This window comes from Salminus brasiliensis, chromosome 3 (genome assembly GCF_030463535.1).
Source record: "Salminus brasiliensis chromosome 3, fSalBra1.hap2, whole genome shotgun sequence".
In the NCBI taxonomy this organism is placed as follows: Eukaryota; Metazoa; Chordata; class Actinopteri; order Characiformes; family Bryconidae; genus Salminus; species Salminus brasiliensis.
In genome coordinates, this window is record NC_132880.1 from 3,132,933 (window position 1) to 3,148,493 (window position 15,561).

Genomic DNA, 15,561 nt, shown 5'->3' on the forward strand with positions numbered 1-15,561 from the left:
GCTCATTCTTAAGAGGCAGGGAAATACCGTGGGTGGAGTCAAAATAGCTGCGCCTGAGATTTCAGTGTCGTAATAATGACACAATACTGCCAAGCTATGCATTTTACTGTCTAATACAATGTTTAAAAAAACTCTACGTCGATTTAATTTTAATGTGAACAGATTCTGAATGAGATTGAAATAAGTCTACATTTCCAACTGTCTTCACATGAAAGTGTTCAGGAACATTCCATAATAAGGAAAGTATTTAAGTAGAAGGAGTAACTTACAGAATTCGATCATGTTAAAAATCAACACTCAGGCAGAATACAGGATCTTCAGATACACACTGAGTAAAAATCATTTTTCATTCTGGACCACAAATGCATATTTCCCCTCCTTACCCAGAGGTTTTCATACGTATTGAGGGTTTAAACCACAAACCTGCATAAACAATAAAAAGAGGCAGGCTGGTGCCACTCATCATTCTTACTGGTTCAGTGGAGGAACGAGTTCATTTACTACTTCTCCATCATCTCCAACATCTCCTGCTTCAGCAATGGATGCACTGAAGGTCTTAAGCATCGTGGTCCTATTGGTGCTGCAAGCGCTGGATGCTGCAGTGATCCCATGCGCCTGGACGCAGTTCAGACTGAGAGTCATGAATGAGGAGAGCATCGAGCTGCTGAAGAACATGGTGAGAAACCTTCACGTGGCAGAATTAAATACCTTGCAGATCTGAAAGCATCTACTTAGAGCTTCTTGCTTTCTCATCTGTAGGGTGATGTGATGCCGCTGAAGTGTTTGGAGAAAGGAGGGCGAGCGTTCCCAGATGACACATTCATCAAAGTACAGGTAAATAATAAAAATCAGGAAAGAGGAAAATAACTTCACGCGAGACACATAACAGTACATCAGTGTGATTCTTGCTGTGGTTCAGGATGAAGATCTGGTCGTGGTTGCTCTTGAAACTTTGAGGGGTGTGGAAAGAATCTTCAAAAATGAGCCAACATCTGTGACGTGGGACCGGGAAAAACTAGGACTCTTCAGGAATGTCATATCTTACAGACAAGTGGAGAATCTGCAGAAATGTGTAAGGAACGAGTGTGTGACTGATTGATGCTGATGTTGCTGTGGAAGTGTAAATCTGTGTGTAGGAGCTTCATGGAGGAGAGGATGAATGAACGAATGCATGAATGAATGAATCCACTGAATCACAATCAGTAGACCACATCAGTATCTACACCATAAAAACATCAGTTCACTCTTCATAGGTTGAGGGACATACATCCCAGAATGCAATGGGAAGCAGCTCAGCAAATGGTCTGAAGTCCTATTTTGAGAAGCTGGAGGAAGAACTGAAAAGCAAGGTGAGTTCAGTTCATACACTTCATGATTATCTATCAACAATATCAAAAGTGAAGGTCAATATCATCGTTTACATGAAGATTAATACAGGAATGTTGATTTGATTTCTGTAAAGGAATTGAGCGAGTGCTCCTGGGAGATGGTGAGAGATGAGGTGCAACACGTCCTGATTAAGTTCCAGACTTTTCTCCAGAGCAGAAAGTAGAAACATCTCCTCAACAGCTTCCCTCACGACATTTCCTGTTGTTTCTCAGGATTAAAAATGTTCATTTATTTATTTATTAACGTAAATATTTATTTATTTAATTAATTATTTAAATATTTGTACTTGTTATTTATTTAAAGCATTTTCAATTGATTTTTAATTTTTTAACGTTTTAATAAAATCGTTATGTCATGTATAATTGAGGAGCTGATCTCTTGATATTTCAGTGTCTTTCAAATATTGACCTAATAATAAAAAAAAAACCGCCATTGTCATTAGTTATGTGCTGCAATTTTTGGACGCATAACATAAACAATACATATTAAACAAAGGTCAGTTTAAATACAGTGACATCACTATATAAAACGTGTAAAAACAGTAAATAATGTAATCTGTTTATAACAGACTTCCTGTTCAGGTGGGTAGATATAGATAGATAGATAGATAGATAGATAGATAGATAGATAGACAGATAGATAGATAGATAGATAGATAGATAGAGAGATAGACAGATAGATAGATAGATAGATAGATAGACAGATAGATAGATAGACAGATAGATAGATAGATAGATAGATAGATAGATAGAGAGACAGATAGATAGATAGATAGATAGATAGATAGATAGATAGATAGATAGATAGAAGAAGGAAACAGGAGTGGAAACGGAAATATGATGCAAAAAGGGAAATGGCCGAATTGAAGGGGTTTCTGCTCTAATTGCTATTTTCACTTATAAAACGTGCTTTTCGTTTTTCAAACACACATAGATCCACACTACAAAAGCCACAGCATGGGCATCACAATCAATAGACCTTCTGAAGATCCTCCTATCAGTCCTGAACGTAGGTAGCTCCTGCGGTTATCATTAGAGTTCAGGTTCTTGCTGATAATATAGCTCATATTTAACCCCACTGTGATCTCTTCTCTCCCATCTCCAGTCCGGTTTCATGATGGCATTCCAGTGTTTGTTTTGGGTCAGCACTCTTCTCTGCACTGCCCAGGTCTGGTCAATGCCCATAAAATGTCAGCTTCAGCGGAGGCTCGTGGAAACAACCCACAACCTGCTCGAGACAATGGTATGTAGACATTTAGAAGTGCTCACGGGAGACTGATGCAACATCTCACACAGTTTAAATGTGATAGTGTCCTCAATTGTGGTCAATTAGTTATTGACCCTCTTTCTCCTCTGACAGGCTGGTTCATTTCCTTCCCAATGTTTGGACGACAGATTTGAAATAAGTTTGCCCACCTGGGCTCTGCAGTCCAACGACTCTAAACAGGTGAGTTCTTCCTGCTCAGGTCTTTTACTCATGTTTGAATGGTACTCTGCAAAGGCACATCTTTAGGTTTTAGGAGCAATTTGATAGACAGGTCGTATTTGTGATGCATTGCAGGATGTGGGGCTCACAAAGGCCGTGTACAAGACCCTAATGGACGTGAGCTCCCTGATGGAGAACGACGGCATTCCACAGTACTGGGATTCTGAAAAGCTGGAGAACTTTGAGAGCCTCGTTTATCGACAAATCAACGAGAACAAATGTGTAAGAACATTCACTGCCCTGTTCAAAGTGTGTGAAATGAAGTTGTGTGTTGGATGAAAGTCGGACTGTATTGAGTTAAATGTAAGCTGTTGTTGCAGAATTTGGTCGTGGATGAAGATGGCTTTCCTGCGAGAGACGCTGCTCTTACACACTATTTTCAGAAACTCGCAGCACTTTTGAAGGAGAAGGTTTGAGCTCTTTCTAACGCTGAAGAAAATGTTCTGATCCACAAATGAATGATGTGTGTATTTCTCTATAAATGAGACTGAGGTTATTTGTGTGTGTCTTTTCTTCGCAGGAGTTTAGTGTGTGTGCGTGGGAAAGAGTTCGTCATGAACTTCTGCGCGCTCTACAGATCATTCTGGTGGAGAATTCCAACATCTGGTCAACATCAGTCTAACCTGTGGACAGAAATGATTTTTAATACCATGCTTAGAACAGACATTTTTTTACAAAGATAATTGTGTGTTATTTATTTATTTATTTATTTATTTATTTATGTGTTTATTTATGCATATATGTTCTCCAATGTTCTATTTGACATAATAAAAAGCGATTTCATTTCAAATCTGTGTTCTGAGTGTGTTTTAACAACTTATCTAAAACATATCATAGAAACATCTTTATACTTACACATAAAACTTAGTCCTTAGATAAACATCAGATTCAAGCTGTAGTCATTGGATTTAGCTCTTTAATGTCTCTAACCACGCATGTCCTCCTACAATTCAGACACTAAGATATCTGAATCACTCTGAAGTAAAAATATGGAAAAACAAAGCACATCTCCATAGATTCTGGGTGGCACATCTGTCTAACTGCACAACAACCAAGAAATTATAAGATCAGTTCTAACTGTAAGAAGAAGAGAACATCACAATGCAGATTTTTAAAGATCTGTGCAGGAGGGAAAAATCTGTCATTTTTAATACTTTAAATACGTTTTATTAATACTTGATTCATTTATATAATAAGTAAATATATTATTAAGTAAATGTATTATTTTGAACTAAAACAGAAATTAGTTAAGTTTTATTTACAAATTTGGCTTTTCGTTATTATTCCTAAATATCTGGACTTTTAATTGTGTGTGTTGATTAATTGAAATCAATTATTTAGTTGAATAATGGGCCTAAACAAGAAGGTGTGTTATGGTTTTTGTGTGTTTCACACAAATGTCCAGATGAAAAAAAGAACAGGAAGGTTAGGTAAAGAAAGTTATTTATATATTGTTACTGCATGAAGCTATGCATTTTTTTTATTTCTCCACTAGTATTTAAGCCTTCATTTTAATTTTGTGATTCAGTGTTGATTGTAAGAGTGGGAAATGCTTAAGTATATGTTTGTTGGAATATTTGTACTTTGTCTTTACCCATTATTAAAATTGAACAATAAAAATCCCTGAATTATTCAAATTTAATTCAATTGCATTTAAAAGGAGAAATTAAAATCGAACAAAGTGATTCATTACAGTTCTAAAATGTCAAATTCCTGGAGAATTTAAAAGCTTTTGATTTTAATTTTTTCTATTAAGGCACTGACTGAACCATCCATGTGAAATGTATTCTCCCTAAAATATGCTAATATATATTCATGTAGGGACCACTTCCACACATTTGTCAGACATTACGAAAAATGGAAGAGTTGTACTTTATTAGTTAAAGCATATACTGTCAATAGAAACCTCTGTAACTGCATTTTTGCTCCATGTTTTCACATTTAACCGAGTAAAAGTTTCAGTTCCCAAACTTTCACTTCACACCAGTTTATCTGAAGTTTCTTTACCCCGTTAAACCGTTAGGAAATGATTCTATTTTTGCAACATCATATTCAACTATTCAAATGAAATGAATTGCGGTTGGTGCTTTATTCGCAGGCATCAGTGAATCTACTTCGGTTTCTATTGGCTCATTCTTAAGAGGCAGGGAAATACCGTGGGTGGAGTCAAAATAGAAAGCTGCGCCTGAGATTTCAGTGTCGTAATAATGACATAATACTGCCAAGCTATGCATTTTACTGTCTAATACAATGTTTAAAAAAACTCTACGTCGATTTAATTTTAATGTGAACAGATTCTGAATGAGATTGAAATAAGTCTACATTTCCAACTGTCTTCACATAAAAGTGTTCAGGAACATTCCATAATAAGGAAAGTATTTAAGTAGAAGGAGTAACTTACAGAATTCGATCATGTTAAAAATCAACACTCAGGCAGAATACAGGATCTTCAGATACACACTGAGTAAAAATCATTTTTCATTCTGGACCACAAATGCATATTTCCCCTCCTTACCCAGAGGTTTTCATACGAATTGAGGGTTTAAACCACAAACCTGCATAAACAATAAAAAGAGGCAGGCTGGTGCCACTCATCATTCTTACTGGTTCAGTGGAGGAACGAGTTCATTTACTACTTCTCCATCATCTCCAACATCTCCTGCTTCAGCAATGGATGCACTGAAGGTCTTAAGCATCGTCGTCCTTGTGGTGCTGCAAGCGCTGGATGCTGCAGTGATCCCATGCGCCTGGACGCAGTTCAGACTGAGAGTCATGAATGAGGAGAGCATCGAGCTGCTGAAGAACATGGTGAGAAACCTTCACGTGGCAGAATTAAATACCTTGCAGATCTGAAAGCATCTACTTAGAGCTTCTTGCTTTCTCATCTGTAGGGTGATGTGATGCCGCTGAAGTGTTTGGAGAAAGGAGGGCGAGCGTTCCCAGATGACACATTCATCAAAGTACAGGTAAATAATAAAAATCAGGAAAGAGGAAAATAACTTCACGCGAGACACATAACAGTACATCAGTGTGATTCTTGCTGTGGTTCAGGATGAAGATCTGGTCGTGGTTGCTCTTAAAACTTTGAGGGGTGTGGAAAGAATCTTCAAAAATGAGCCAACATCTGTGACGTGGGACCGGGAAAAACTAGGACTCTTCAGGAATGTCATATCTTACAGACAAGTGGAGAATCTGCAGAAATGTGTAAGGAACGAGTGTGTGACTGATTGATGCTGATGTTGCTGTGGAAGTGTAAATCTGTGTGTAGGAGCTTCATGGAGGAGAGGATGAATGAACGAATGCATGAATGAATGAATCCACTGAATCACAATCAGTAGACCACATCAGTATCTACACCATAAAAACATCAGTTCACTCTTTATAGGTTGAGGGACATACATCCCAGAATGCAATGGGAAGCAGCTCAGCAAATGGTCTGAAGTCCTATTTTGAGAAGCTGGAGGAAGAACTGAAAAGCAAGGTGAGTTCAGTTCATACACTTCATGATTATCTATCAACAATATCAAAAGTGAAGGTCAATATCATCGTTTACATGAAGATTAATACAGGAATGTTGATTTGATTTCTGTAAAGGAATTGAGCGAGTGCTCCTGGGAGATGGTGAGAGATGAGGTGCAACACGTCCTGATTAAGTTCCAGACTTTTCTCCAGAGCAGAAAGTAGAAACATCTCCTCAACAGCTTCCCTCACGACATTTCCTGTTATTTCTAAGGCTTAAAAATGTTTATTTATTTATGTATTAACTTAAATATTTATTTATTTAAATAATTATTTAAATATTTGTACTTGTTATTTATTTAAAGCATTTCCAATTGATTTTCAATATTTTAACGTTTTAATAAAATCGTTATGTCATGTATAATTGAGGAGCTGATCTCTTGATATTTCAGTGTCTTTCCAATATTGACCTAATAATTAAAAAAAACGTCATTGTCATTAGTTATGTGCTGCACTTTTTGGACGCATAACATAAACAATACATGTTAAACAAAGGTCAGTTTAAATACAGTGACATCACTATATAATACGTGTAAAAACAGTAAATACTGTAATCTGTTTAAACAATGAAGGCAGGGTGTCCAGATGAAAAAAAGAACAGGAAGGTTAGGTAAAGAAAGTTATTTATATATTGTTACTGCATGAAGCTATGCATTTTTTTAAATTTATCTACTATTATTTAAGCCTTCATTTTTATTTTGTGATTCAGTGTTGATTGTAAGAGTGGGAAATGCTTAAGTATATGTTTGTTGGAACATTTGTACTTTGTCTTTACCCATTATTAAAATTGAACAATAAAAATCCCTGAATAATTCAAATTTAATTCAATTGCATTTAAAAGGAGAAATTAAAATGGAACAAAGTGATTCAAACAAAGTAGAAACATCTCCTCAACAGCTTCCCTCACGACATTACCTGTTGTTTCTCAGGATTAAAAATGTTTATTTATTTATTTATTAACGTACATATTTATTTATTTATTTAAATAATTATTTTAATATTTGTACTTGTTATTTATTTAAAGCATTTTTAATTGATTTTTAATTTTTTAACGTTTTAATAAAATCGTTATGTCATGTATAATTGAGGAGCTGATCTCTTGATATTTCAGTGTCTTTCAAATATTGACCTAATAATTAAAAAAAAACGCCATTGTCATTAGTTATGTGCTGCAATTTTTGGACGCATAACATAAACAATATATATTAAACAAAGGTCAGTTTAAATACAGTGACATCACTATATAAAACGTGTAAAAACAGTAAATACTGTAATCTGTTTATAACTGACTTCCTGTTCAGGTGGGTAGATATAGATAGATAGATAGATAGAAAGACAGATAGATAGATAGATAGATAGACAGAGAGACAGATAGATGGTAAGATAGACAGATAGATAGATAGAAGAAGGAACCAGCAGTGGAAACGGAAATATGATGCAAAAAGGGAAATGGCCGAATTGAAGGGGTTTCTGCTCTAATTGCTATTTTCACTTATAAAACGTGCTTTTCGTTTTTCAAACACACATAGATCCACACTACAAAAGCCACAGCATGGGCATCACAATCAATAGACCTTCTGAAGATCCTCCTATCAGTCCTGAACGTAGGTAGCTCCTGCGGTTATCATTAGAGTTCAGGTTCTTGCTGATAATATTGCTCATATTTAACCCCACTTTGATCTCTTCTCTCCCATCTCCAGTCCGGTTTCATGATGGCATTCCAGTGTTTGTTTTGGGTCAGCACTCTTCTCTGCACTGCCCAGGTCTGGTCAATGCCCATAAAATGTCAGCTTCAGCGGAGGCTCGTGGAAACAACCCACAACCTGCTCGAGACAATGGTATGTAGACATTTAGAAGTGCTCACGGGAGACTGATGCAACATCTCACACAGTTTAAATGTGATAGTGTCCTCAGTTGTGGTCAATTAGTTATTGACCCTCTTTCTCCTCTGACAGGCTGGTCCATTTCCTTCCCAATGTTTGGACGACAGATTTGAAATAAGTTTGCCCACCTGGGCTCTGCAGTCCAACGACTCTAAACAGGTGAGTTCTTCCTGCTCAGGTCTTTTACTCATGTTTGAATGGTACTCTGCAAAGGCACATCTTTAGGTTTTAGGAGCAATTTGATAGACAGGTCGTATTTGTGATGCATTGCAGGATGTGGGGCTCACAAAGGCCGTGTACAAGACCCTAATGGACGTGAGCTCCCTGATGGAGAACGACGGCATTCCACAGTACTGGGATTCTGAAAAGCTGGAGAACTTTGAGAGCCTCGTTTATCGACAAATCAACGAGAACAAATGTGTAAGAACATTCACTGCCCTGTTCAAAGTGTGTGAAATGAAGTTGTGTGTTGGATGAAAGTCGGACTGTATTGAGCTAAATGTAAGCTGTTGTTGCAGAATTTGGTCGTGGATGAAGATGGCTTTCCTGCGAGAGACGCTGCTCTTACACACTATTTTCAGAAACTCGCAGCACTTTTGAAGGAGAAGGTTTGAGCTCTTTCTAACGCTGAAGAAAATGTTCTGATCCACAAATGAATGATGTGTGTATTTCTCTATAAATGAGACTGAGTTTATGTGTGTGTGTCTTGTGTTCGCAGGAGTTCAGTGTGTGTGCGTGGGAAAGAGTTCGTCATGAACTTCTGCGCGCTCTACAGATCATTCTGGTGGAGAATTCCAACATCTGGTCAACATCAGTCTAACCTGTGGACAGAAATGATTTTTAATACCATGATTAGAACAGACGTTTTTTTACAAAGATAATTGTGTGTTATTTATTTATTTATTTATTTATTTATTTATTTACGTGTTTATTTATGCAAATTTGTTCTCCAATGTTCTATTTGACATAATAAAAAGCGATTTCATTTCAAATCTGTGTTCTGAGTGTGTTTTAACAACTTATCTAAAACATATCATAGAAACATCTTTATACTTACACATAAAACTTAGTCCTTAGATAAACATCAGATTCAAGCTGTAGTCATTGGATTTAGCTCTTTAATGTCTCTAACCACGCATGTCCTCCTACAATTCAGACACTTAGATAGCTCAATCACTCTGAAGTAAAAATATGGAAAAACAAAGCACATCTCCATAGATTCTGGGTGGCACATCTGTCTAACTGCACAACAACCAAGAAATTATAAGATCAGTTCTAACTGTAAGAAGAAGAGAACATCACAATGCAGATTTTTAAAGATCTGTGCAGGAGGGAAAAATCTGTCATTTTTATTACTTTAAATACGTTTTATTAATACTTGATACATTTATATAATAAGTAAATATATTATTAAGTAAATGTATTATTTTGAACTAAAACAAATTTAAATTAGTAGAAATTAGTTAAGTTTTATTTACAAATTTGGCTTTTCGTTATTATTCCTAAATATCTGGACTTTTAATTGCGTGTGTTGATTAATTGAAATCAATTATTTAGCTGAATAATGGGCCTAAACAAGAAGGTGTGTTATGGTTTTTGTGTGTTTCACACAAATGTCCAGATGAAAAAAAGAACAGGAAGGTTAGGTAAAGAAAGTTATTTATATATTGTTACTGCATGAAGCTATGCATTTTTTTTATTTCTCCACTATTATTTAAGCCTTCATTTTAATTTTGTGATTCAGTGTTGATTGTAAGAGTGGGAAATGCTTAAGTATATGTTTGTTGGAACAATTGTACTTTGTCTTTACCCATTATTAAAATTGAACAATAAAAATCCCTGAATTATTCAAATTTAATTCAATTGCATTTAAAAGGAGAAATTAAAATCGAACAAAGTGATTCATTACAGTTTTAAAATGTCAAATTCTTGGAGAATTTAAAAGCTTTTGATTTTTAATTCTTTCTATTAAGGCACTGACTGAACCATCCATGTGAAATGTATTCTCCCTAAAATATGCTAATATATATTCATGTAGGGACCAGTTCCACACATTGGTCAGACATTACGAAAAATTGAAGAGTTGTACTTTATTAGTTAAAGCATATACTGTAAATAGAAACCTCTTTAACTGCATTTTTGCTCCATGTTTTCACATTTAACCGAGTAAAAGTTTCAGTTCCCAAACTTTCACTTCACACCAGTTTATCTGAAGTTTCTTTACCCCGTTAAACCGTTAGGAAATGATTCTATTTTTGCAACATCATATTCAACTATTCAAATGAAATGAATTGCGGTTGGTGCTTTATTCGCAGGCATCAGTGAATCTACTTCGGTTTCTATTGGCTCATTCTTAAGAGGCAGGGAAATACCCTGGGTGGAGTCAAACTAGAAAGCTGCGCCTGAGATTTCGCAATCAGTGTCGTAATAATGACATAATACTGCCAAGCTATGCATTTTACTGTCTAATACAATGTTTAAAAAAACTCTACGTTGATTTAATTTTAATGTGAACAGATTCTGAATGAGATTGAAATAAGTCTACATTTCCAACTGTCTTCACATGAAAGTGTTCAGGAACATTCCATAAAAAGGAAAGTATTTAAGTAGAAGGAGTAACTTACAGAATTCGATCATGTTAAAAATCAACACTCAGGCAGAATACAGGATCTTCAGATACACACTGAGTAAAAATCATTTTTCATTCTGGACCACAAATGCATATTTCCCCTCCTTACCCAGAGGTTTTCATACGTATTGAGGGTTTAAACCACAAACCTGCATAAACAATAAAAAGAGGCAGGCTGGTGCCACTCATCATTCTTACTGGTTCAGTGGAGGAACGAGTTCATTTACTACTTCTCCATCATCTCCAACATCTCCTGCTTCAGCAATGGATGCACTGAAGGTCTTAAGCATCGTCGTCCTTGTGGTGCTGCAAGCGCTGGATGCTGCAGTGATCCCATGCGCCTGGACGCAGTTCAGACTGAGAGTCATGAATGAGGAGAGCATCGAGCTGCTGAAGAACATGGTGAGAAACCTTCACGTGGCAGAATTAAATACCTTGTAGATCTGAAAGCATCTACTTAGAGCTTCTTGCTTTCTCATCTGTAGGGTGATGTGATGCCGCTGAAGTGTTTGGAGAAAGGAGTGCGAGCGTTCCCAGATGACACATTCATCAAAGTACAGGTAAGTAATAAAAATCAGGAAAGAGGAAAATAACTTCACGCGAGACACATAACAGTACATCAGTGTGATTCTTGCTGTGGTTCAGGATGAAGATCTGGTCGTGGTTGCTCTTGAAACTTTGAGGGGTGTGGAAAGAATCTTCAAAAATGAGCCAACATCTGTGACGTGGGACCGGGAAAAACTAGGACTCTTCAGGAATGTCATATCTTACAGACAAGTGGAGAATCTGCAGAAATGTGTAAGGAACGAGTGTGTGACTGATTGATGCTGATGTTGCTGTGGAAGTGTAAATCTGTGTGTAGGAGCTTCATGGAGGAGAGGATGAATGAACGAATGCATGAATGAATGAATCCACTGAATCACAATCAGTAGACCACATCAGTATCTACACCATAAAAACATCAGTTCACTCTTTATAGGTTGAGGGACATACATCCCAGAATGCAATGGGAAGCAGCTCAGCAAATGGTCTGAAGTCCTATTTTGAGAAGCTGGAGGAAGAACTGAAAAGCAAGGTGAGTTCAGTTCATACACTTCATGATTATCTATCAACAATATCAAAAGTGAAGGTCAATATCATCGTTTACATGAAGATTAATACAGGAATGTTGATTTGATTTCTGTAAAGGAATTGAGCGAGTGCTCCTGGGAGATGGTGAGAGATGAGGTGCAACACGTCCTGATTAAGTTCCAGACTTTTCTCCAGAGCAGAAAGTAGAAACATCTCCTCAACAGCTTCCCTCACGACATTTCCTGTTGTTTCTCAGGATTAAAAATGTTCATTTATTTATTTATTAACGTAAATATTTATTTATTTAAATAATTATTTAAATATTTGTACTTGTTATTTATTTAAAGCATTTTCAATTGATTTTTAATTTTTTAACGTTTTAATAAAATCGTTATGTCATGTATAATTGAGGAGCTGATCTCTTGATATTTCAGTGTCTTTCAAATATTGACCTAATAATTAAAAAAAAACGCCATTGTCATTAGTTATGTGCTGCAATTTTTGGACGCATAACATAAACAATACATATTAAACAAAGGTCAGTTTAAATACAGTGACATCACTATATAAAACGTGTAAAAACAGTAAATAATGTAATCTGTTTATAACTGACTTCCTGTTCAGGTGGGTAGATATATATAGATAGATAGATAGATAGATAGAGAGATAGACAGATAGATAGATAGATAGATAGATAGATAGATAGATAGATAGACAGAGAGACAGATAGATGGTAAGATAGATAGATAGATAGATAGACAGATAGATGGTAAGATAGATAGATAGATAGATAGATAGATAGATAGATAGATAGATAGAAGAAGGAAACAGGAGTGGAAACGGAAATATGATGCAAAAAGGGAAATGGCCGAATTGAAGGGGTTTCTGCTCTAATTGCTATTTTCACTTATAAAACGTGCTTTTCGTTTTTCAAACACACATAGATCCACACTACAAAAGCCACAGCATGGGCATCACAATCAATAGACCTTCTGAAGATCCTCCTATCAGTCCTGAACGTAGGTAGCTCCTGCGGTTATCATTAGAGTTCAGGTTCTTGCTGATAATATAGCTCATATTTAACCCCACTGTGATCTCTTCTCTCCCATCTCCAGTCCGGTTTCATGATGGCATTCCAGTGTTTGTTTTGGGTCAGCACTCTTCTCTGCACTGCCCAGGTCTGGTCAATGCCCATAAAATGTCAGCTTCAGCGGAGGCTCGTGGAAACAACCCACAACCTGCTCGAGACAATGGTATGTAGACATTTAGAAGTGCTCACGGGAGACTGATGCAACATCTCACACAGTTTAAATGTGATAGTGTCCTCAGTTGTGGTCAATTAGTTATTGACCCTCTTTCTCCTCTGACAGGCTGGTCCATTTCCTTCCCAATGTTTGGACGACAGATTTGAAATAAGTTTGCCCACCTGGGCTCTGCAGTCCAACGACTCTAAACAGGTGAGTTCTTCCTGCTCAGGTCTTTTACTCATGTTTGAATGGTACTCTGCAAAGGCACATCTTTAGGTTTTAGGAGCAATTTGATAGACAGGTCGTATTTGTGATGCATTGCAGGATGTGGGGCTCACAAAGGCCGTGTACAAGACCCTAATGGACGTGAGCTCCCTGATGGAGAACGACGGCATTCCACAGTACTGGGATTCTGAAAAGCTGGAGAACTTTGAGAGCCTCGTTTATCGACAAATCAACGAGAACAAATGTGTAAGAACATTCACTGCCCTGTTCAAAGTGTGTGAAATGAAGTTGTGTGTTGGATGAAAGTCGGACTGTATTGAGCTAAATGTAAGCTGTTGTTGCAGAATTTGGTCGTGGATGAAGATGGCTTTCCTGCGAGAGACGCTGCTCTTACACACTATTTTCAGAAACTCGCAGCACTTTTGAAGGAGAAGGTTTGAGCTCTTTCTAACGCTGAAGAAAATGTTCTGATCCACAAATGAATGATGTGTGTATTTCTCTATAAATGAGACTGAGGTTATTTGTGTGTGTCTTTTGTTCGCAGGAGTTCAGTGTGTGTGCGTGGGAAAGAGTTCGTCATGAACTTCTGCGCGCTCTACAGATCATTCTGGTGGAGAATTCCAACATCTGGTCAACATCAGTCTAACCTGTGGACAGAAATGATTTTTAATACCATGATTAGAACAGACGTTTTTTTTACAAAGATAATTGTGTGTTATTTATTTATTTATTTATTTATTTATTTATTTATTTATTTATGCATATATGTTCTCCAATGTTCTATTTGACATAATAAAAAGCGATTTCATTTCAAATCTGTGTTCTGAGTGTGTTTTAACAACTTATCTAAAACATATCATAGAAACATCTTTATACTTACACATAAAACTTAGTCCTTAGATAAACATCAGATTCAAGCTGTAGTCATTGGATTTAGCTCTTTAATGTCTCTAACCACGCATGTCCTTCTACAATTCAGACACTAAGATATCTCAATCACTCTGAAGTAAAAATATGGAAAAACAAAGCACATCTCCATAGATTCTGGGTGGCACATCTGTCTAACTGCACAACAACCAAGAAATTATAAGATCAGTTCTAACTGTAAGAAGAAGAGAACATCACAATGCAGATTTTTAAAGATCTGTGCAGGAGGGAAAAATCTGTCATTTTTATTACTTTAAATACGTTTTATTAATACTTGATTCATTTATATAATAAGTAAATATATTATTAAGTAAATTTATTATTTTGAACTAAAACAAATTTAAATTAGTAGAAATTAGTTAAGTTTTATTTACAAATTTGGCTTTTCGTTATTATTCCTAAATATCTGGACTTTTAATTGTGTGTGTTGAATAATTGAAATCAATTATTTAGCTGAATAATGGGCCTAAACAAGAAGGTGTGTTATGGTTTTTGTGTGTTTCACACAAATGTCCAGATGAAAAAAAGAACAGGAAGGTTAGGTAAAGAAAGTTATTTATATATTGTTACTGCATGAAGCTATGCATTTTTTTTATTTCTCCACTATTATTTAAGCCTTCATTTTAATTTTGTGATTCAGTGTTGATTGTAAGAGTGGGAAATGCTTAAGTATATGTTTGTTGGAACAATTGTACTTTGTCTTTACCCATTATTAAAATTGAACAATAAAAATCCCTGAATTATTCAAATTTAATTCAATTGCATTTAAAAGGAGAAATTAAAATGGAACAAAGTGATTCATTACAGTTTTAAAATGTCAAATTCTTGGAGAATTTAAAAGCTTTTGATTTTTAATTCTTTCTATTAAGGCACTGACTGAACCATCCATGTGAAATGTATTCTCCCTAAAATATGCTAATATATATTCATGTAGGGACCAGTTCCACACATTGGTCAGACATTACGAAAAATTGAAGAGTTGTACTTTATTAGTTAAAGCATATACTGTAAATAGAAACCTCTTTAACTGCATTTTTGCTCCATGTTTTCACATTTAACCGAGTAAAAGTTTCAGTTCCCAAACTTTCACTTCACACCAGTTTATCTGAAGTTTCTTTACCCCGTTAAACCGTTAGGAAATGATTCTATTTTTGCAACATCATATTCAACTATTCAAATGAAATGA

General features: G+C 35.9%; 2 protein-coding genes across 2 annotated transcripts; both read left to right on the forward strand.

Annotated features, from left to right (window-relative positions):
* The first annotated feature begins 538 nt into the window (after positions 1 to 538).
* On the forward strand, positions 539 to 1,552 carry LOC140551032 (interferon alpha-2-like). The gene is made up of 5 exons (XM_072674402.1): positions 539 to 676; positions 760 to 834; positions 920 to 1,072; positions 1,254 to 1,349; positions 1,463 to 1,552. Exons 1-5 carry the CDS (start codon positions 539 to 541, stop codon positions 1,550 to 1,552), a joined length of 552 nt encoding a protein of 183 aa, XP_072530503.1.
* Positions 1,553 to 2,505: 953 nt separating this feature from the next.
* LOC140551035 (interferon alpha-1-like) lies at positions 2,506 to 3,496 on the forward strand. The gene is made up of 5 exons (XM_072674403.1): positions 2,506 to 2,631; positions 2,749 to 2,835; positions 2,950 to 3,096; positions 3,195 to 3,284; positions 3,395 to 3,496. The coding sequence occupies exons 1-5, from the start codon at positions 2,506 to 2,508 to the stop codon at positions 3,494 to 3,496; spliced, it is 552 nt and encodes a 183-aa protein (XP_072530504.1).
* Positions 3,497 to 15,561: the final 12,065 nt, after the last annotated feature.

Coding starts and splice junctions, on each gene's coding strand:
- LOC140551035 (XM_072674403.1), top strand. CDS start 2,506: ATGGCATTCCAGTGTTTGTTTTGGGTCAGCACTCTTCTCTGCACTGCC. Junction 2,632..2,748: donor ACAACCTGCTCGAGACAATG/GTATGTAGACAT, acceptor CTCCTCTGACAG/GCTGGTTCATTTCCTTCCCA. Junction 3,097..3,194: donor AAATCAACGAGAACAAATGT/GTAAGAACATTC, acceptor CTGTTGTTGCAG/AATTTGGTCGTGGATGAAGA.
- LOC140551032 (XM_072674402.1), top strand. CDS start 539: ATGGATGCACTGAAGGTCTTAAGCATCGTGGTCCTATTGGTGCTGCAA. Junction 677..759: donor TCGAGCTGCTGAAGAACATG/GTGAGAAACCTT, acceptor TCTCATCTGTAG/GGTGATGTGATGCCGCTGAA. Junction 835..919: donor ACACATTCATCAAAGTACAG/GTAAATAATAAA, acceptor GCTGTGGTTCAG/GATGAAGATCTGGTCGTGGT.